The 21,965-nt window shown below is 43.1% G+C and overlaps 1 protein-coding gene across 1 annotated transcript in view; it reads left to right on the top strand.

Annotated features, from left to right (window-relative positions):
* Nucleotides 1-21,965, top strand: part of ADHFE1 (alcohol dehydrogenase iron containing 1) — a 1,104,832-nt gene that overhangs the window by 627,387 nt on the left and 455,480 nt on the right. Inside the window, exon 12 of the mRNA XM_044067374.1 lies at nt 3,018-3,031. Coding sequence (XP_043923309.1) covers nt 3,018-3,031 — 14 coding nt within the window. The remainder of the gene's footprint in view (nt 1-3,017; nt 3,032-21,965) is intronic.

The raw sequence follows: 21,965 nt of genomic DNA, 5'->3' as shown, positions 1-21,965 counted from the left end.
CCCTGTACATAGGAAACAACACATATTCATGCATATGTGGAGGTTCTTACCAGAAGCCTACCCAAACATCAAAGACTCTCAAACACAAGCACGCCTCACTCAATGCATCACATGCAGAACAGTGTACACACAAAACCTCACACAACAGTGTCTCACAAAACAAGCCCTTAAAGCATAACACAAAATCTAACATCTTAGTCATAGGTCACTCCATTCTGAGACACACAGATGTCTCTTTCAAAAACAGATACTGTTATGACTCCGTCATAGTCCACGTTGGTGTGAACGACTTGAGACATATCTCACTGGACTATATGAAGAGAGAGATGACCAAGCTGTCTGATTATGGTCTCAGGCAGGTATGTCCCTAGTCTTAAGCAGCATTTTGCCCTCACCTAGGATGATGCCACAGTATAAACAAAAAATGATTGAGTTCAACAATTGTCTTAGTTTCTGGTGTCATTCAGAGGGGATCCAGTATCTGTCAGTCTGGGATGACATGGTTGACATACCTTGATGATTTGCCAAAGCTGGTCTTCATCTGTCACCCCTAGGGTTTTGGTTACTGGCTAAGGCTCTTGACACCCCCATAGTGCATTTTTTAGGCCTTTTTTAGGCAATGTGACAAGAACAAATTGGCAGAATCTTCTTTCTACATTCCCGTGTTGGCTTAATTCTTAAAAAACTTTTGGAATACAATATTCTGTATGGTTATTGTTATTCTCCGTAAGAATCTGCATCTAAAATCCCAGTCTCTCCTTGTTTCTTGACCTTCCCCCTGCTTCATCATCATCCCTTTTCACTTTGAATTATAGCCTTCTGCTTGTGATATGTATAGGAGGCTTCACTGTGTAGCTCTGAAATACCCCTTCAAATCAGGTAATCCCAAGCCACCTTGCTCTATTGGAAGAATCATCTTATCCCACTTGACAATTGCCATCTTCCCCTCTCCGATGAAATCCTTCACCTCTTTATTAATTGCTGCCCACAACTTCTCCTCTGGTTGATAAAAATATGCCTGACCTGTGTATAAAACTAAAGGAACTAAAAACATTTTGACTGCTTGTATCTTGCTGTCCATATCCATAAAACAGAGCTTCCAATTTTTCAGTTTTTATATTATTGTTTGTTTAGTCTCTTTCCACATACACTTAAACAGCAGAATAATTTTTAATCCATACTCCTAAGTACTTCATTGTATCCTGTCCCCATAAATATGGGTATTGTTGAACCAATTTGTGTGTGGGTAAATATTTCACAGCTATTGACTTTGTTTTATCTTTATTAATTTTGTATCCCAAAAACACTTGAAACTGTCTCAAAATATTCCACAACACTGACATGTCCTTTCTAATTTTATCAGGTATAAAACAATATCATGTGCAAATAAAGCCAGATTTTCTTGATTACCATACCACGTATATCCATGAATTTCTGAGTCCCTTATTTTCTTTGCCAATAGTTCTAAATATAACATAAATTGTACAGGGGGAATAATATGAAATTCACTCCCAACTCAATAATATAAAATTCACTCCCAACTCCTACTACAAAATTCACATCTTCCATGCCAAATATTTTCATAAATTGCTTCAGAAATCTACCCTCTTTTGTTATATTTTCCATTGTGGGCCCTCCAGATATACCCTTACTACTGCAAATCAAAGCCTAGTCACTGCCTGTAAGTATTATTCCCTACTGAAAGCTGATTATTTCTCCCAGAATTTTCTTAAGCTCCATTATAGCAGTTTTAGGTGGAATATGAATACATGCCAATGTAATCCTCTTCCCTTGCCAATAGCCCCTTAGTACTACAACGCTACCATTATCTTTTTTTCACTCTTATATCACTATTGGAGATCCTCTTGCAGTTAATATAAGTACTCCCCGTTTCCTTTGTTCCAAATATTCCACTGAATAACCATCCTGAAATCCCTTTCTTTATCAAATTCACATGCTCAGTTCTTTCTAAATGTGTCTCCTGTAGCATAGCTATTTGCACTCTACATTTTAACTTAGTTCACTACTCTTTCTTTTTTGTGTGTATCTGTAAGACCATTTACATTTAAAGATAATATGAAAAGTGTTGTCACTATGTTAAGAAGTTATTATTCCCACCTGTTATGTGTAATAATTATTCCCACTTGTTATATGTAACAGCATTTTTTACATATCTAGTTTCAGGTTTTGTAATACGCGCATACATTAATGTTTAGCAGGTTGATCTTTTATACCCTTGTTTCTTATCATATTAATTTGAACCTATGTAACATCTTGAAACATTTTTTGTTTTAGTGAAAACCCTCAAAAAAAAAAAAACAGAACACCCCTAAAATCTATTAGCATAACTAACACACAAAATATGTACATCTTCAAATATTGAAGTTTAACCCTCCAAATAGGAACAATTGTCCCAGACTGACAGCCACACTCACAGACTTTGATTAATCTATAAGGAAAATTATCCATGCTAAGATGCATGATACAGCTTGTGATTCTATTTCCACTAAGTGATGTCTGTCTTTTGTTGTGTCTTTATTCCTTTCCCAGATGAGAAAAAAACATTTGAATGCATTCAGAAAACATGATCTCCTAGGCATTGAAAGAAAGAAGTATTCTGTTTTTATTGCCCCTTATCAGATTGTTTCCATAGAGACATGAGAACCAGATACACAGTTGCCTGTACTACAAGGACTTATTTATTTGCTAGAGGAACACTTTATATTTAGTGTTCTTTTTTATTTATTTGCTTCCCCTTAAAGCTTGTTCCTAGGTCAAGCCAAGGGGGGCTTAATCCAGTCATTCCCGTATACAAGGGGGTAAGGTGGTTCACACAGCCTATCTTGACCTCGCCAAGGCTTTCAACACCATCCCCCATTCTGGAATTATAGCTAAACTCACTAAAATAGGTATAAATCCGTATGTCACAAGATGGGTTACCAGCAGGCTCACTGACAGAACCCACACTGTAAAAGTTGCAGACTCCAAATCTGACTTCAAACCAGTGACAAGTGGAGTACCCCAGGGTTCAGTCCTGGGACCTCTCCTGTAAGGTATCTACTTCTCTGAAGTACAGGCTAACACAGAAGGCCTTTGGCTAATGAAGACCGTAGATGACCGCAAACTAGGAGCCATAGTCGAGTCCCCAAATGTTGTGGACATCCTACAGAAGGGCCTCACTGAGACAGATGCCTGGTGTCAGAGGCATAGCCTCAAGCTCAATGCCAAAAAGTGCATTGTCATCCCCTTTGGTAAAAACTCTGTACCCATGAACTACTGCAAAAACAGCAGTCTGCTTAATGCAAAATGTGTGATAAGAGTCCTTGGGACCCAGGTGGACAGTAGTCTCTCCACTGATAATCACATCGCCACAGTAGTCAGGGAGTCCTTCAATGTGGCAAACCTCATCACAAAAGGGTTCTCATCCAGGGAAAAAGAGGTCATTGTTCCCCTCTACTCGGCACTCATTAGACTCATTATAGAGTACAACGCCCCTTTTGGAATGTACCTCACAAGACATCTGCAGCAGCTCGAAGGGCCACAGAAGTACCTCACAAATAGGATTACTGGCCTCAAACAGATGCCCTACACTGACCGTCTCAAAAACCACCAGCTTTACTCTGTAGCATATCGCATACTCCGAGGAGAATTCTGCCTAATATATTAAAGAAATTCCAATCCCTCCGAACTACATGCTCTAGGGACCTAAACCTTGTCACCACAATAAACAGGACATGCTGGAGGGATAGATTCCTGTCCCAGAGACTTCCTATACTCTGAAACAAGCTACCCGTCTATGTCAAGCAAAATTCCTCATTAGCACTCTTCAAGAAAAATCTTGATGAGTGGATGGGAAATAGGAAATATACCCCGGGGATCAGTTCTGTGGCTCTGTTTTGCAGGGGCACAGGAAAATAACTTTTTTGGGTGGTGTACACGGGTGGCTAAGCCAGGGAACCTTGTTGGCAAGGCTTACTTAGGCCCTTGGACCGATAGCCTAGTACCTAACTATGAACCCATGAACCTAAATGCTAGGAGTCTAAACCTGAATTTGCACTTTTTGGAAACATCTCTCACCTTGGAAGATGCTGACATTTGTGCTGTCACAGAGACCTGGTTTAAAGCTGTGGACAGCACCCCAGCCATACAGGGTTATATTTCCTTCCATACATTCAGACTGCAGTCTGAATGCGTGAAAACTAAAGGAGATGGTGTATCAGTATTCTTTAAAGATAAATACACCTCTAGATTGGTTAAACAGCATGATTCCCTTGAACTATTTCAGGTGCAGTTAACTAACGGCCAAACCCTTATCCAAGTCATTGCTAGCTATAAGACCCCCTCCATGAACCAGGACACCCACTCTGCCTACTTATAGTTACTCGAGCCATTCAAGATTAAACCAAACACCCTGGTTTTGGGTGGCTTTAATTACCCGACCATCAACTGGGTCCACTATTCGAGCACCAACTCACTTGCCCAAAGGTTTCTGGACTTTCTAAACTCCAGTGCCCTGGATCAGCTTGTTGACACCCCCACAAAAGGCTCAAACATCCTGGATCTGGTGTTTACCAATATGGGGAGCAGTTGCACTGATCCCAGCGTGCGGTCCTCCCTAATGAAATATGATCACAAATTAGTCTTGTTTGAAGTAACCATATCACCAAATCCCTCCTTAACAGCAACAAAACTAAAAACTTCTCTAAGGCCAATTACAACCTTTTACAAGACGGCATAAAAAGCTTCATAGCCCCTTCCCCCACTGATGGTATGGACACTTATTCATGGTTTTTCACTAATGCTTTATACAAACATCTGTACAGTTGTATTGACTCTGCCGTACCCAGTAGGACCAAGACAAGATCCTCAAGGAGGAGCACACCTGCCTGCTGGACACCTGCCATTAACAGGCTGTACAAAAAGAGAAAAAAAGTGCTGTTTATCAACAGGAAGGAACAGTCTCCAAACTGGAAACATTCCTGTGATGTCCCCAATCTGGGCCAGGTATCAAGGAGCCTGATTCCTCACCACTGGCACTGAAGAGGGACGTTCACTTGGAATAAAATTGGATACACCCAGTATTCCCAGATGCAGCTCTTTGCATCAAGCACAATTTCCTTTAAGAGCCCACAGGGAACACACACTGTCTGGCATCCGGATTTCTCTATCTGTCTCTCTCTCTCTCTAGTCCCCCAGAAAGACTCCCCACTGGTACAGCTATAGGGTCAAGACCTCAGCCAAGTGTCCAAGCCAAGTTCTCCAGCACCCTCTCTGTGAAACCAATGCTTCATGTCCCCTGCCCCAAACAGCTAACACATACACACACACACACACACACACACACACACACACACACACACACACACACACACACACACACACACACACACACACACACACACACATGGAAAAGGCTGGCAAAAATTTACTAGCTATGCCCCCCTTTTGCCCAGACTATAAGATAGTTACACCACCACCAGACACTCCAAAGCCAGCTACTTTAAGGCTGTTGCAAGGGTACCCAATTATACTGAGCGAAATTAATATTAATGCAAACGGTGTTTGGCATGCCTTCGTTGAATGTTAGGCGTCGAGCTGGCACCTCGGCGTTTCGTAAAAATGTACTGCCAATCATTAGCGGACTGGAGTTCCGCTGTGGCGACCCCTTACCGGGAAAAGCCGAAAGACAAACAACAACAACAACAAATGGTGTTTAGCCAGTGCTGTAAGGCTTTCAGGAGTGGCCAGAGCTGTCACCAAATATATATAAGTACACTCAGAGATTAAATTATTCTCTAGAAGCCCAGACACAATGAAAAGTTTAATAAGGAGAAATTAATTGTAGGCACTAAACAGCCTATAATTGCAAAGTACCTTGCTAAGGTAAGAGAAAACAGCTCTTGTACTTTACAAAAAAAAGCACTAAACCAGGCATGTCCAAGGGTCAGCTTCCGGTGATTTCTCCTGTCCAACTGGTGAATCTGGGCATACTGGGGCAATGCAGCAATTGCCTCATGTACACAGACAACCCTCTCCTCCTACCACCCAACACTACAACCTGCGAGAGATGCACTTACATAGCCAAACTGGAAGCAAAGCTCTCTCCACCCAAGATTGTCCTATACAGTCAAGAGGAGAAGGTTAACACCCACACTATACCTCAAGCAACACATAGCCCTTCTAAACCCACACCACCAACACCCTCACATAGCAACACTAAACCCTCGTATGCGGAGGCCCTTAACAGTAACCTGCCCAAGCAACAAGGACCTCCGAAGCTAAAATGCAAACAAACACCAATCACAACCAAAGTGTCACATAGCTCACAACACCAGTGTGCCACCCAACAACAGCCCTTAAGGCAAGACAATGTACCCAACACTTTAGTCATAGGTGACTCTATAGTCAGGCACACTGATGTCCTACTCACCCGGCTGAACAAGGAGAAAATTACAGTCAGCTGCCTGTCGGGTACCAGGATCCACCACATAACGCTTGCACTCAAGTCACTCCACAAAAAGTGCAAATATGAATCTGTCATTGTCCATGTTGGAGTGAATGACTTGAGACATACCTCCCTGGACTACATGAAAAGAGACATGGAAGAGTTCTCGTATCATGTGGCCCAGGCAGGTATGACCATACCCTGAGTAGCATCCTGCCTTCGCCCAGAATGATACCACAGTATAAGGACAAAATGATTGACTTCAACAATTGGCTAAGCTTCTCATGTCATTGAAAGGGGATCCAGTATCTGTCTGCCTGGGATGACATGATCGACAGAACACAATGCTTTGCCAGAGATGGTTTGCACCTGTCGCCTCTGGGATTCAGGTTACTGGCTAAGGCTCTTGCCACCCTTATATTGCCCTTTTTAGGCAAAGTTCAAAGGACAAAACCACCACCGTAACACGTACAAGCATGCAATATCTGAAGGTAATGCTACTCAATGCTAGAAGTCTAAACCTCAAAATGCACTCTCTCGAGGCACTCCTAAAAATGGAGAACATAGATATCTGTGCAGTAACTGAGACATGATTCAAGGCTCCAAAGAGCACTCCTGCAATGCCAGGGTACAACTCTTACCACACTTTTTGGCCACCAAACCAGGACTGAAACACTAAAGGTGGAGGAGTGTCCATATTCACCAAGAATATTCACACCACCAGACTAGTTGCCCAACACAATGCGTCTGAAATTCTCCAGGTGCAACTAACACTAGGTAAGACTGCAATCCAAATTGTAGCTTGCTACAGATCCCCCGCCATGCCCCAAGATTCTCACTACACCTTTCTAAACATACTGGAAAATATTAAGATACAACCAAACACCATAATACTGGGTGATTTCAACTACCCTGCCATTAACTGGGAAAACTACTTGTGTACCAGCACCTTTGCCCAATTCTTCTTGGAATTCATAAATTCCAATGCCCTGGATCACCTAATGCATAGTCCCACCAGGGGCTCCAATGTCTTAGACCTGGTCATTACCAACATAGGAAATCGATGCTCCACACCTATGGTCACCCCCTCGTTGGTCAGATCTGACCATAAGCTAATCACCCTTGACATCCACATCCAACCCCCACCCCTCAGTAAGGAAACCTCCATAAAAAAACTTCTCCAAAGGCAACTTCATGCTACTCAAGTCAGAAGTGACAAACTTCATGACACCCATGCAGATGGGAACTGACAGTTCGACTGCTGAATCCTACACTAAGGCACTGTAAGAGCACATGCACTCGTGCATGAATCGTGCCATCCCAAATAGAACCAAGACACTCTCCTCCAAAAAAAGGAAGCTAAGCTGGTGGTCCCCTGCAATAAACAAACTTTATAACAAAAGGAAAAAACTGTTGCAGAAAAGAGGAAAATCCCAGGATGAAAAAAACTCCCTCATTAGTCAGTAAGAAGCTGAGATCCCTTATAAAATCCTCCAAAGCTAGTTAAGAAAATAAAATTGCCAAAGATTCCAAAGACAACCACAAGGAGTTCTGTAGCTATGTCAAGAATCTAAATGGCAATGCTGAGACCTGCTCTGAGCTACAACAGAATGGCATTAAATATACTGATCCCAAGGATATTGCCAGCATCCTGGCAGATCGATTCAGTGCCAACTTCACCCATCTCTCACCCCCTAAACAGCCCATCTCAATACCAAAAGATTGCCAAATTCCGGTAATCACGGCCAAAAAGGTAGAAACTGCACTCTCCAAAGCTAAGAATACAGCATCCGTGGGACCAGATGACATCCCGGGCAGTGTACTACATGAACTACAAACATGAACTACAAAATGAACTGGCACCTCACCTAAGTGTCATGTTTAATCATAGCCTCATCTCAGGCTTCATGCCCACTGAGTGGCGCACAGCTACAGTTATCCCACTTCACAAGGGGGGGGATCCACCTTGGATCCTGGGAACTACCGCCCCTTCAGTCTGACAAGCCTGATCTGCAAGGCCATGGAATGTATTATCATGGAACTTATAAACAAAGACATTGGCAACCTTCAAACACTGGACCCCACCCAGTTTTGGTTCGAGAAGGGTTGATCTTGTCTCCTGAACCTAATTGACTTCTTTGAATCAGTCTCCAGAGCTGTGGATGAGGGTAAGGCACATAGCCTATTTGGACCTTGCCAAGTCCTTTGACACCATCCCCCACTTTGGAATCATAGATAAACTTACTAAGCTGGGCAATAATCCCTATGTCACTCGATGGGTTGCCAACTGGCTTACTGACAGAACCCACACTGTAAAACATAGCCAACTCCAAATTCAGCTCCAGACAAGTGACAAGTGGGTACCTCAGGGTTTAGCCCTGTGACCGCTCTTGTTTGGCATCTACTTCTCTGAAGTACAGGCCAACATTAAGGGACTCTGGCTAACAAAATTTGCAGATGACTGCAAACTGGGAGCCATTATTGAAACCCCCAAATGATGTGTATATTCTACAAAAGGGCCTTACAGAAACAGATGCTTGGTGCCTGACCCATGAGCTCAAGCTCAATGCCAAGAAATGTATAGTTATCCCCTTTGGGAAAAAACATTTACCTGTGAATTACCACATAGTTGGCAGTACACTAAACACCGAAAGTGTGATAAGAGACTTAGGGACACAGGTGGACAGTGGTCTCACCTTCGATAACCACATTGCCACAACAGTCAGGAAATCCTTCTATGTGGCACACCTCATCACTAAGGGCTTTTCATACAAAAAAAAGGAGGTCATTGTCCCACTATACTCATCCCTCATTAGACCCATTATGGAATACAACGCCCCATTTGGTATGTACCTCTCAAGACATCTGCAACAACTGGAAAGGCTGCAGAAATACCTCATTAAAAGAATCACAGGCCTAAAGCAGATGCCCTGTGCTGACCATCTAAAAAAAACTCCAGTATACTCTGTCGCATATCATCTACTCAGAGGTGATCTCTGCTTAACATACAAGGCCATGTCAAACCCAGAACTGCTGGACATGCTACACTTAAAGAAATCGCAGTCCCTCAGCATACATTCCAGGGAGATCTAAACCATGTCATCACAATGAACAAAACATGCTGGAAGGATAGGTTCCTGACCCAGAGACTCCCCAGACTCTTGTATAGACTGCCCATACATGTCAAGCAGAGTGCCTCTTTGGCCCTCTTCAAAAGGAACCTTGAGGATTGGATGGGAGATAGGAAATTCACCCCGGGGATCACGTCAGTCGCCCTGTTAGACGGGTCTAGGGAAGTAAATATTGTGGGAAGAAATAGCCAGGGAATTGTTATTGCTAGGCTTGTATAGGCCCAAGGGGGCCGATAGCCTAGTACCAACCTATGAAATATATTTAATAATAAATAAGAAAAGAACACAAAAATATTAAATGTTTAATGTTAAGTTGTCAATCTCGCCTTCATTCTTGCTTGATGGGTTCGGAGCCGATCCCTCGGCTCCGACTCGGCACTTGCTAAGCTCGAGAGTCACTTTTACCAGCTCGAGGCAGCCCCATATCCCATGATGTAAGGCGGTAAGTACCCAGATCTCGTTTGCCGCTTCGCTTAGGAGGTCTTCTTTTTACCAGCTCCTGGTAAGTTATTCACTTTTGTGAGATTTAAGCCCCTTTTACTAAAAAAACCTTTTATTGATAGTTTTAAGTTTATTTTGTACTTTTTCTAGAGCTCGGCTCCGACATCTGCCTCGGAGACTTCCCTTTCGGTGGCCCCTGGAGTTCCTAGCTCTTCGGAGCGGGTTCTCTCGGACCTGCCTGGGAGGGGAGCATTCGAGGTGATGAAGAGTGTACTGGCCACTGGTATCAGTCAGCAGTCTGTTCCCGTAGCTCCTCCCTCTTTAGTACCTGTTGACATCTCTGGCACTTCTCTTGCTACAGGACCCAGAGATCCTCCGCCTCAGGTTTCCCCATTGGGAATTTCCCCCTCTTCCGAGGATTCTCCTGATGTTTCGGGAGATCCTCCTAGGAAGAGGACTTGTAAGAGGAAGCATGTAGACTCCCCCGAGTCTGTCACTTCGGATACTGACTTTGATGAGTCAGAGGGATCCCCTAGATCCCCCTCTGAGGATGTCTCCTTCTCAGACATCCTAGAACTTCTGAAACAGAGGGGAAACTGGCCCACCAACAATCCCTCTGAGGATGAGTCAGTATACCTAGAGGCGTTTGGATCTCGGCCCTCCACCTCCTGGGTGTCTCCGCCTTCGACCCCTTATGCAGGTTATTGCAACAAAGGCGTGGGCAGCTCCTGACTCTGTAGAGCCAGTCCCTAGGAGGCCTTCAAAATTTATCACTGCCCCGAGTGACAAACAATTCCTTACTAAGGGTGTCCCCGCTGATGCCATGGTGGTGGCTGCGGCCACCAAAAGGAACTTGCAGATCCTTCCGTGCCCGTCCATCCTCCTAATAAGGACTCTAGGACCATGGATAGGTAGTAAGCGGATGTTTTCCTCAGCGACCTTTGCTATGCGCTCGCAGAATTACCTATGTCACTTCACCAGACTCCAGAGAGATATTCTGAAGGAGCTGGGAGAAGTAGTTCAGGATCCTACAGCTGCAGGGGCTCAAGAAAAATTGCTTCGCAGCTAGGAACCCTCAATTCCATTGCAAACTCCTCCATGCGGCTAATATCTTATGCTGCGGATGGAGCGAGTAGAGCCGCAGGTACAGGTGTGGCTCTTAGACGCCAAGCCTGGATGCGGCTATGTGATTTTGGATCCCTTTAAGGCGTCCTTCACAAATTCTCCCTTTGATGGGTCAGCTTTGTTTTGGCCCTCAGGTGAAGGAAACCTTGACCAGGTGCGAGCAGGACGGCAAGACTCTTTCTGCTGTTGGAGTCCGTTTTCCACCCCTTCTAGACCTTATCCCAAAGGACAGAAGGGTGGGAAGATGTGGTTCCGTAAATCCCAAGGAGTCACGCTGATTCACGTGGTCAGTTTACCCCTAGAGGCAGAGGGGTAACAACAACAGACGCCGCTCTAGAGGCAGAGGGGTCCGAAGAACCAGGGAAACAGGGAGCCTCTCTCTGACAAGCCCTTTCAGCATCCCTGAGGTGTTGCCCGGCTGTCCCTCCTTGGAGGCAGTCGGGGAAGATTATCACTGTACCCAGAAGCCTGGCATTCCCTCACTCAAGACAGATGGGTACAGTCGATCATATCCAAGGGTTACATAATTCCTTTCGAGGAAAGTCCCTTCCCTCAAGTTCCCTTCCAGATGTACCACCCGGTCTAAGGGAGATTGCAGAGTCAGAAATCTGAAAACTACTGCAAAAGAGCCATTCAGCCAGTTACAATAGACCATTCAGAGCCGGAATCTACTCAAGGTTCTTTTGGTCCCCAAAAGACGGGAGACTGGAGACCAGTATTGGATCTCAGCAGACTCAACAAGTCTGTCAGGAAGACAAGATTCCGAATGGTCACTCTTCAGTCAATTCTGCCCTTCTTACAGAAGGACAACTGGATGTGCTCAATAGATCTTCAAGATGCGTACTATCACATCAAAATTCACAGATGCTCCAGGAGATTTCTCCGCTTTCGGCTGGGGTCCAGTCATTTCCAGTTCAGAGCCCTGCCCTTTGGTCTCACTACAGCCCCCAGAGTGTTCACCAAATGCATGGCAGTGGTCACGGCTCACCTGAGACGTCAAGGATTCCAGGTGTTTCCGTATCTCGACGACTGGCTCCTGTCAGCCACCACCAGGCATCAGCTTATACAAGCCAGGGATTACACAATAGACCTTTGTTCTCATTTGGGCATCTCAATCAACTTCGAAAAGTCATCCTTATCGCCCTGCCAGTCTATTACCTTCATAGGCGCAAACTTAAACACTGTTCGGATGTCAGCTACCCTTACAGAACAAAGAGTTTCAGACATTCAGACTCATGTCAGGATCATTCTGGCCAGCAAGAAAATACAGGCCAGAATGGTTCTAAAGGTATTAGGTCTCATGGCTGCGGCCATTACTCTTCTTCCCTGGCTCGATTCTACATGCCTTCTTCAGTGGATGCTGTTCACACAGTGGTCATACCAGCAACTTCCAATGCGTCACCAGATTCTGGTGACACAGACATGCAAAGAGCATCTTGCTTGGTGGATCACATCGTCTCAGGTTCACCAAGGCAGGTACTTTGTACCCCCATCCCGATAGCCACTGTCACCACGGATGCCTCCCTGATCGGGTGGGGGGGGTCATTATCAGGGCAGGATGGTTCATGGGACGTGGCAGCCATTCGAGTACCATCTGCACATAAATGTCCTGGAGATGAGAGCAGTGCTTTTAACGTTGCAAGCCCTCAACGACTTTCTTCCCGTAGGGACAATTGCAGTCCACACAGACAACATGTCTGTAGTTTGGTATATCAACAAACAGGGCGGAACCAAGTCCTACCCTTGTGTCGAAGCGCTCAGACTATGGCAATGGGCGATCTCCTCTCATCGGTTTCTGGTAGCAACGCATATCCCTGGGAAAACCAACATTATAGCGGACAGATTGAGCAGAGCTATCCTCATGCCTCACGAGTGGTCTCTCAAGCAATCTATAGCGGAAGAGATTTTTCTGGAATGGGGTCGCCCATATTGCGATCTTTTTGCTACTCCCCAAAACAGCAAATGTCCAGACTTCTTCAGCCTCTTCCCTCTATCAGACCATCCCCCCAGAGACGCTCTGACCCAGGATTGGCCCCAGGGACATCTTTATGCCTTCCTCCATTTCCTCTGATCCCTCAGGTGATCCAGAAAGCTACCAATTTGAGAGCCAAATTGATTCTCATTGCCCCTTACTGGCCTCGACAAGTTTGGTTCCCGTTCCTCCATCATCACCTTTTGGTGCAGCCGTGGCATCTGGACCCAGTGCCAGATCTTCTGATTCACCAATCGGGTCAGCTGCACCGGTCAATCCCTTCTCTCAACCTCACAGCATGGTTGCTCCACTTCCTTCCTTAGCCAGGCTTCCTTTGATCTCTAACCCAGTTAGAGACATCATAGTAGCTTCACTAAAATCCTCTACCAGGAGGATTTACACAAGCAAATGGAACGTTTCTCTTATTGGGCTAAGGCCCAAAATATTGATCCTTTTACTGCCCCTGTTCAGGCAGTTCTGGACTTCTTAGCAGAGATTTTTCATGCAGGCTCCTCTTCTTCCACAGTCAGAGTTCAATTGGCTGCTATTTCCAATTTTCATGTCGGGATAGCAGATCATAATATTATGTCCCGTAGGCTCTGCAGGGCCTTCTTGAAAGGAATTTTCCTACTAAAACCTCCAATCAGGAATCCTCCTCCTCAGTGGGATCTAAATTTAGTGCTGACATCCTTGATTCTTCCCCTTCGAGCCAGCTGTTTCTTGTTCCCTGAAATATCTTTCTTGGAAAACGTTATTCCTAGTGGCTATTACATCTGCCAGGAGGGTGTCTGAACTTCATGCTCTTCGGTTCGACCCCCCTATTTGGTTTTTCACAAAGACAGAGTATCTTTGAGAACTAACCCAACCTTTTTACCTAAGGTCGCTTCAAAGAACAATTTGAATCAATCCATTGATCTCCGGTATTTTTCCTAACTATTCAGATAGAGCTGAACAAAAGCTACATTATCTTGATGTCCACCGTCAACTTAGATATTATTTGGACAGAACAAAAAATTTAGAAAATCTGATCTACTTTTTGTTTCCTATCCGGATAATTAAAAAGGCCTTCCTGTCTCTAAAGTGACTTTGTCCACATGGCTTTCTTCGGTCATCTCTGAAATTTATACTCAGGAGAAAACAGCTGTGCTCAAAACCTAAAGCGCATTCAACTAGGAGCTTAGCTACTTCTACAGCTTTTCAAGCTAGACTTCCTTTAGACACTATTTGTGCAGCGGCCACTTGGGCCACTCCTCACACTTTTGTTTCCCATTACAAATTGGACTTGGCCTCCAGGGACAGAGCCAGTTTTGGCTCTACAGTCCTCAAGAGTTTGTTCCATTGAGCCACCCAGGATAGAGGTGCTAGGGACGCGGTCCCATCAAGCAAGAATGAAGGCGAGATTGACAACTTAACATTAAGAAGTTATGTACCTACCATAACGTTCCATGTTAGTTGTCTTCTCGCCTTCTTTCTTGCGACCCTCCCTCCTTCCCCCTGGCCTGGACAGACCTTGTATAAGAAACTGTTATGCTAAAGACCATTCAGACCTGGTCCTTTTTCCATCTGTAAGTTTCTTTCTTCCTTTGGGAAGTATTTTATGCTTGGTGCTATTGCCCTTTGTCAGCAAATGAGATCTGGGTACTTACCGCCTTGCATCATGGGATATGGGGCTGCCTCGAGCTGGTAAAAGTGACTCTCGAGCTTAGCAAGTGCCGAGTCGGAGCCGAGGGATCGGCTCCGAACCCATCAAGCAAGAAAGAAGGCGAGAGAAGACAACTAACATGGAACGTTATGGTAGGTACATAACTTCTTATTTAGAATAAACATCAGAGTTTCAGTCACAGGAAATATTAAATGAACACAGATGAATAGATGCACACAGATACAGAAAAACAGTACTTAACTAATCTCACTATATTTTCCTGACTGATCTAAACAATTGCCATTCCCTGGTTCACTTACTAGGGCAAGGCAAGATGAAGTAGGTGAGTGTCCTTCTTTGTCAGGTTCCAGTAACAGACTCCCCTTTACCTTACTTTACCCTAGCTACTCCCCATCATGGCTATTAGTGTAGGGTCCAAGAGCTGAGCCTGTCTCAGCAACTCTTCCCAACTCCCCTTCCACAGGAAGTCTGATATCCTCTGACAGTGGTGCCTCACTGTCAGTCTAGGTACGACCACTCACCTCTGCCCTTGCAGTCACTCTGTCTAAGGGAACACCAGTACCTACCAGCAACTGTGGCTCACCTTCAGGCTCACTGCTACAGGGTAGCTCCCTTCCTGAAATAGCCATATCCCCAGCCCTGGCTTCAGGTGTGAGATCTGTCTGGGTCCGCCCCAGACTACCAGACCCACATGCCTGTCTCCAAGCCTGACTGCATGTAACTGCATGCACACAAGTTACTGCATTGTCAAAGTCATTCCCTATCAAGACATCTGCAGGAGCATCCTTAAACACACCTACTTGCTTGCTTCATTTTCCACCCTTCCAGTCAAGGTTTACCCTGGCCAAAGGCATTTGGAATGGGGTCCTTCCTAAAGCTCTGACTGGAGTGGACTGCCCAAGCAAGTACTGCTCCTCTTTAACCACTGCAGGCTTCACAATGGTTATGTTAGAGGCTGTGTCTTTCTTAGCAGTGGCCTGTTTTCCATTCACTAAGATAGGATGTAACCTCTGGTGATAGTTTGGTACCCCTGTTGTCTCCAGTCAACTTACTGCTAGCATCATGTTGTTCCCACTTGCTGTCTCTTCTACGTTTTGTTCCCCACCTTATCTCCATGGACATCTGTATGATGCATGGTGCCACTGGTTACATTTAAAACATTTAACCCTTGATGCTGGCCATGTATCTGAACTAGTGGTTTCTCCTGTTGCTGGTGGACTCTGGGTGGTTTAGCTTGCCCACCATGGGTTCCCTTATATCCATGTGCTGCACTGGGTGTCCCCCTTCTTATGCAGTGATACCCTGCTTGCTAAGTAAAGATCTCCTTTTTTCCCCAGCTCATCTACAAAGTTAGACTCTGTCTGCCAACGAGATTCTCGTGTCCTCAGACAAAGTGCTAAGGGCTTGTTCCCTCACCAAAAGGTCTGCCAGCCCTTCCAGAGTGGTGACCTAACATCCACTCACTATAAAAATAAGTGCTTAACTCAACAATATAATCACACACACTTTCATCTGCCTTGAGTCTATGCTCACAAAACTTTTTTTCTGTAAGTTTCAAGTGTTAATTTAAAACATTCCAGTAAGCATTGCTTTACTCTAGCTTAGTTTAATCAGTCAATATCAGACAATTTAGAAACATCAGTTACAGCTTTACCATGGAAGAAGGGGGTCAGGAACCATACCCAGGGCCCTTGGTCAACATTATACTGCTTACATACTCTTTCAAACATATCAATAAAACTATCAAAATTATCATCCTCTGTAAATTGTGGATGAAATTTACTGACCTTTATTGCTTCTGGGGTTTGGTTATTCCCTTCCTCATTACCTCCATGATACTGGTGAAGAGTCAGCATCTCCCTGTCATGTTGACACTGCTTCTCTTTTTCTTCAGCCTCCAAACACCGCAGTCTCTCTGCTGATTCTAATTCCAAATATTTAGCCTGCAGTTCAAGTCTTTTTAACTCCAGATGGGTTTTAAGTCCTTGAGGAAAAGGTGAACTGTACTGTTTCTGAGGGCTGCAAATTCCCATCACCAGATTGGCTGTCCTCCTGGTTGCTGGTCTGAGCTGTGGCTAAGGCTGAAATCATGTCCTCTTTAGTCAGATTTGCATGTACCAGTCCTCTGGCTTCAGACACCTTGGCCAACTGGTTCTTTGTTAGCTTGCCATAATCCTCTGCTTGACATCTTTGCCTGCTTTCCTTGACTAAAACTAAACTAACAACAAATAAATAAATACAACTGTTGTGATAATGAAACTCTGCATGTTTACCTTGTGGCTGCTGAGAGGACACACCTTTAGTGACAACTGCCTACAGGCCACAGAAGTTCAATTAATATCCACACCACTGATTACCAATATGTTCCAGGTGAATGTCCCTCTCCAGCACCAGTGGTGAGGATTCAGGCTCCTTGATTACTGGCCCAGAGTGGGGATGTTGCACTTAAGCAAGTAAGACTTCTTGTGAAGTCCTCCAATGCTAACTATGAATCCAGGCTAGCTTCCCAAACTAAAGACAACCACAACGCTTTCTTTAGTTACCTCCGTAACCTTATAGGAAAGCTCCAGATTTGCACCGAAGTTGTAGTCAATGGCATTACATATACGGAACCTGTGAACATAGCAAACCTGTTGACTGACAGGTTGAGTGAAAACTTCACTCCCTTGTTCCCACCACACATAACCCAAAGCATCCCTGCAACTTGTTCCCCACCTAGTATCTCTAAGGAGCAGGTCTTAAATGCCTTCTCCAAGGCTAAAATACAGCCTCTATGGGACCAGATAACATCCCAGGCTGCGTTCATCACGAGTCAAAACAGAAATTAGCAACACCACTAGGTACCCTCTTCAAACATGGCCTAAACACTGGCTACGTCCCAAAAGAATGGAAAAATAGCTTCCCTCATCCCCTTGCCCAAAGGAGGCACATCCACGGACCATGGGAACTGTAGACCCATTTGCCTGACCAACCTTATCCTCAAGACCATGGACCATGATGATACGCTCCATGGCCTTATCTTTAAGGCCATGGAGCGTGTCATCATGGACCTCATCCACAAAGATATAGGGAACCTCCAAATCCTTGGCCCCACCCAGTTCGCCTTTGTCAAGGAATGATCGTGCCTGTTAAACTTGGTGGACTTCTTCAAAACAGTCACCAAAGCCCTTGATGAGGGTTAATCTGTGCTTACGGCCTACTAGACTTAGCCAAGGCCTTTGACATTATTCCCACTCAGGCATCATTAATAAACTCACCCAGCTGGGTATCAGCCCATATATTGCCAGGTGTGTTGCAAAATGGCTCAGTGATGGAACTCATACAGTCAAAGTAGGGGACTCTACAGTAGACCCATTACCAATGGTGCCCCACAAGGCTTGGTTCTTCAGCCCCTGCTCTTCGGAATCTACCTGTCTGAAGTATAGGCAAAAACTAAAGGCCTTTGGCTGAAAACATTTGCTGACAACTGCAAACAGGGAGAGAGGTAATTGAGTCCCAAAATTATGTGAACATCCTGCAAGAGGGTGTCTTGCAGACTAATGATTGGTGCCAAAGTCATGGTTACAAACGTACTGCCAAAAAATGCATTATTATCCCCTTCGGCAAGAGTGATATCCCAGCAAACTGTCACATCAATGGCAATACCCTAAGCACCCAATATAGTATAAAAGATTCACATATTTGTAAGATTGCGTCTGGCTTACTTGGATTACTTCTAACACCATCTGACATACTAAGCTGATATAAGTATATTTTTGCACTTGCTATAATTGTTTCAGTGATATTTAATAATTCTGTGCTTAGTTTTGCAAAGTTTGTGTTTTAAACAGGTCTGTAGCTTACTTCTGAATACTTACTGTGGCTGGCTGGTTCCATTTGATTTTCCCTACCACTTGTTGTTGTGTTCTTATAACTTGGTGGCTTTTTACTTGGCCCGCCTCTTATTATAAATGTGTTATTGGACACTCCTCCGAGTCCCTTTGAATCAGCTCATTCTATTGCGTACAGTGAGATTATTTGAGAAGGCCTACCCCCTTAACTTTTTAACCTTGAATTATCTTCTGTTTCCTCCCTTTCTACTTGACAAAAAATTACATTCTATTCATCTGCTTTTAATGTATTTATACTGTGTCTTTTCCTGCTTTAATACTTTATTTTGCTTTTGCTGCTGTTCTTAAAAGTGTAGCACAATGATGAATAGTAGACTGCAGGATACACCACGAATAGTCCAGCTTTGGATGTAAATCAGCTTTATTGAAAAAACCAAAAGATGAGCGCTTTCGCGTGCTTCATGCATGCTTCATCAGATCTAAATAGCAATAAATCTTCTGCTTTTTTATATCAAAGACAACTGCCTTAATTGATCTAATTAAACTCATTAAGTAACCAAATGTAGAAAATTTTAAAGTGACAATGTGCGTTTCTTGTATTAAAACATGAGAACATAAAAATGCATCTAGCTAATGAGGTCAAAAACGTGACGACCAACTCTTCTGTGTCTCATGGCTTCATGTAAAATACATTTACCCACCTAACTTAATAACAATGCATTGATAAAACTGAAAATCGCATCTTTTCAAGTGTCAACATGAATCATTAAAATTCAATGACTGAAGGATGATACAAATAGTATCAAGAAACGATATAAAGGACGAACTCCAGTCGTCATTAACTGACTTTCATTTATAGAACATAATCCTCCGGTTTCATAAAATAATTAATAACTGTTAAAATAATAAAACCAATGCCTATAACTCCAAGCTTTTCATGATTGCTGTCTGAAAAATCTGCGATCTATAGTAGTTCATTTTAATTATAATAAATATAATAAATGTACAAAACATATATATAGGAGAATCTATATTATGACAAACATAAACTCTATGGCTGGACATCAGTCCTAATATCACAACGATATCCATACATATTGGGTAAGGAATATGTATATGTGATTGTGTGACAATATATCTGATAAGATGTAAATAAACATCTAATTTCAAACATCTCTAAGACAATGCAAACTACATGTAACAAATACGCTTGTTATCACGTTGAAATGCCTAACTTTAAATAGTTCATAATACTTCATGTTACTGTCAGTTGATGTTCTCTAGAATGGGTTTCAAAGATATGTAGTTGTTAAGGCCTGGTTTTATATGAGCCCCTGTTCTAAAAATCCATTCAAGCTCTAACCTGGCTAAATAATTCATACTATCTCCCATTCTTGAGCTGGGCTTAACAATTTGTAATGCTCTAAACTTAAAGCCATGAGTAGAATTCGAATTTATATGCCTGGCTAGGGCATTCAATTCATTGTTCTTCCTAATGTCGTAAATATGATTGTATATTCGTTCTTTAAATTTCCTCTTTGTAAGGCCTATATAAAAAGCATCACATTGTGTGCATGTTGCCATGTATATTAAATTCATGGTGTCACAATTCGCAAAAAACTGAGGCTCATATGTGAAAAAACCATGTGGATGTTGATAGTTTTGCTTGTCAATAATATATTGACACATGCTACACTTATTGCATGGAAAGCTGCCTCTCAGGGGTCTGTCACTGGAGATATTTTTTATAGGTTGGAATCAAAACTAAAGATGGCTTTCAGGTTGTCACAGGTACGAAATACAAAAGAAGGTCTGGTCCCAACTATACTCTTAAGGGAATCTTCTATGGTCAAAACATTCCAATGTTTCTCTATAATCTTTCTAAGTTCCATATTGTCATTGGTGTATTTCAACAAGAATCTGACCCTGTTATCATATTTAATGTTTTGTGTGGGTAATGGAGCCCAGGTCTTTTTAATCAGACTCCTGGCTGTTGGATGAATCACAGGTGTTTGTATGCTGCTGTTCATAGGCTTAATAATATCATTCTTTATCTCCCTGATCAGGGTGGGTGTATATCCCCTCTCTAGGAATAAGTTCTCCATAACATCAGCCTCTTTTATCAGCATCTCATAGTCTTTACATAATTTTGTCATGCTGTTGAAATCTAAAAGTGCATTTCTCCAGCATGGTTTTCTAAACAATCTCGAGGCCAGTCTATGTTGTGTGTTAAAATATAGATTCACATCTAAAAAGTCAATGTTGTCGGTTGAATAATCTGCTGTAAATCTTAGGAAGTTTGTGGTGGATTCTAGATGGTTTAAAAAGGCCTGGAATTCTGCCTTGGTGCCCGACCAAACGATGACTACATCATCCAGAAATCTTCTATATAAGTGTATCTTACTGATCCAATTACTGTTAAACACATGTTGTTGCTCCCAAAAATGCAAGACTAGATTTGCATAAGTATTTGTGCATGGGGTGCCCATGGCGACACCCCATGTCTGTAAATAATATTTGCTGTTAAACATAAACACGTTGTTACATAGAACCATTTCTAATAATTGGCTCAATAATATCTGCCTATCCACACTAAACATAGGATCTTTAACCATTAGTTCCCTAATGGCTTGAAGGCCATATTCATTAGGTATACATGTGAATAAATTGCATACATCAAGTGTCACTAGAAGTACTTCGTCCAATTGTATTAAATCACTCTGGACTGATTCTATATCCCTTAGCAATTGATATGTGTCACTTAAGATAGTAGGATTAGTTTCTACTAGAGGTCTTAGCATTTTCTCTATAAATACTGAGATATTGTAGGTGGCCCAGCCTCTCCCCGAAACAATGGGGTGCATAGGAATGGGGACTACATTCTTGTGTATTTTCGGTAGACCCTTCAAACATGGGATGAGTGGATGCTTGATGTGCAGGAATTCATATGTCTCACAACTAATTTGCCTGCACATTAGCATATCATATAGATTGTCCTGTATGTTGTCAATAATTCTACTCACTTCATCCTTATGTAAACTCTTATAAGTATCCGTATCATGCAGTGACATTTCCATGTTGTTAATATATACAGATTTATCTAACAGCACTATGCCCCCTCCTTTGTCGACTGGGGTAATCACAATGTCTGTATTAGAGCGCAAATTGCGCAAGGAATCCCATTCACCATTACTTAAATTATAATATTTCGTTCTTACATTTCTGTTTGAATAGTGTAAATATAAATCTCTTTCACACAATTTGATAAAACAGTCCATTGCTGGAGGTAGCGTTGGTGAAAAAGTGCTCTTAGTTTTCAAAAAGTCAGCATTAACTGGCATATTGGAAGTATTATTCT

The sequence above is a fragment of the Protopterus annectens genome, chromosome 3.part1 (genome assembly GCF_019279795.1).
Source record: "Protopterus annectens isolate FY-2018-M chromosome 3.part1, PAN1.0, whole genome shotgun sequence".
NCBI classification, from domain to species: Eukaryota; Metazoa; Chordata; order Ceratodontiformes; family Protopteridae; genus Protopterus; species Protopterus annectens.
The sequence above is the reverse complement of the archived record's forward strand: the minus strand, read 5'-3'. Positions and strand labels throughout refer to the sequence as shown.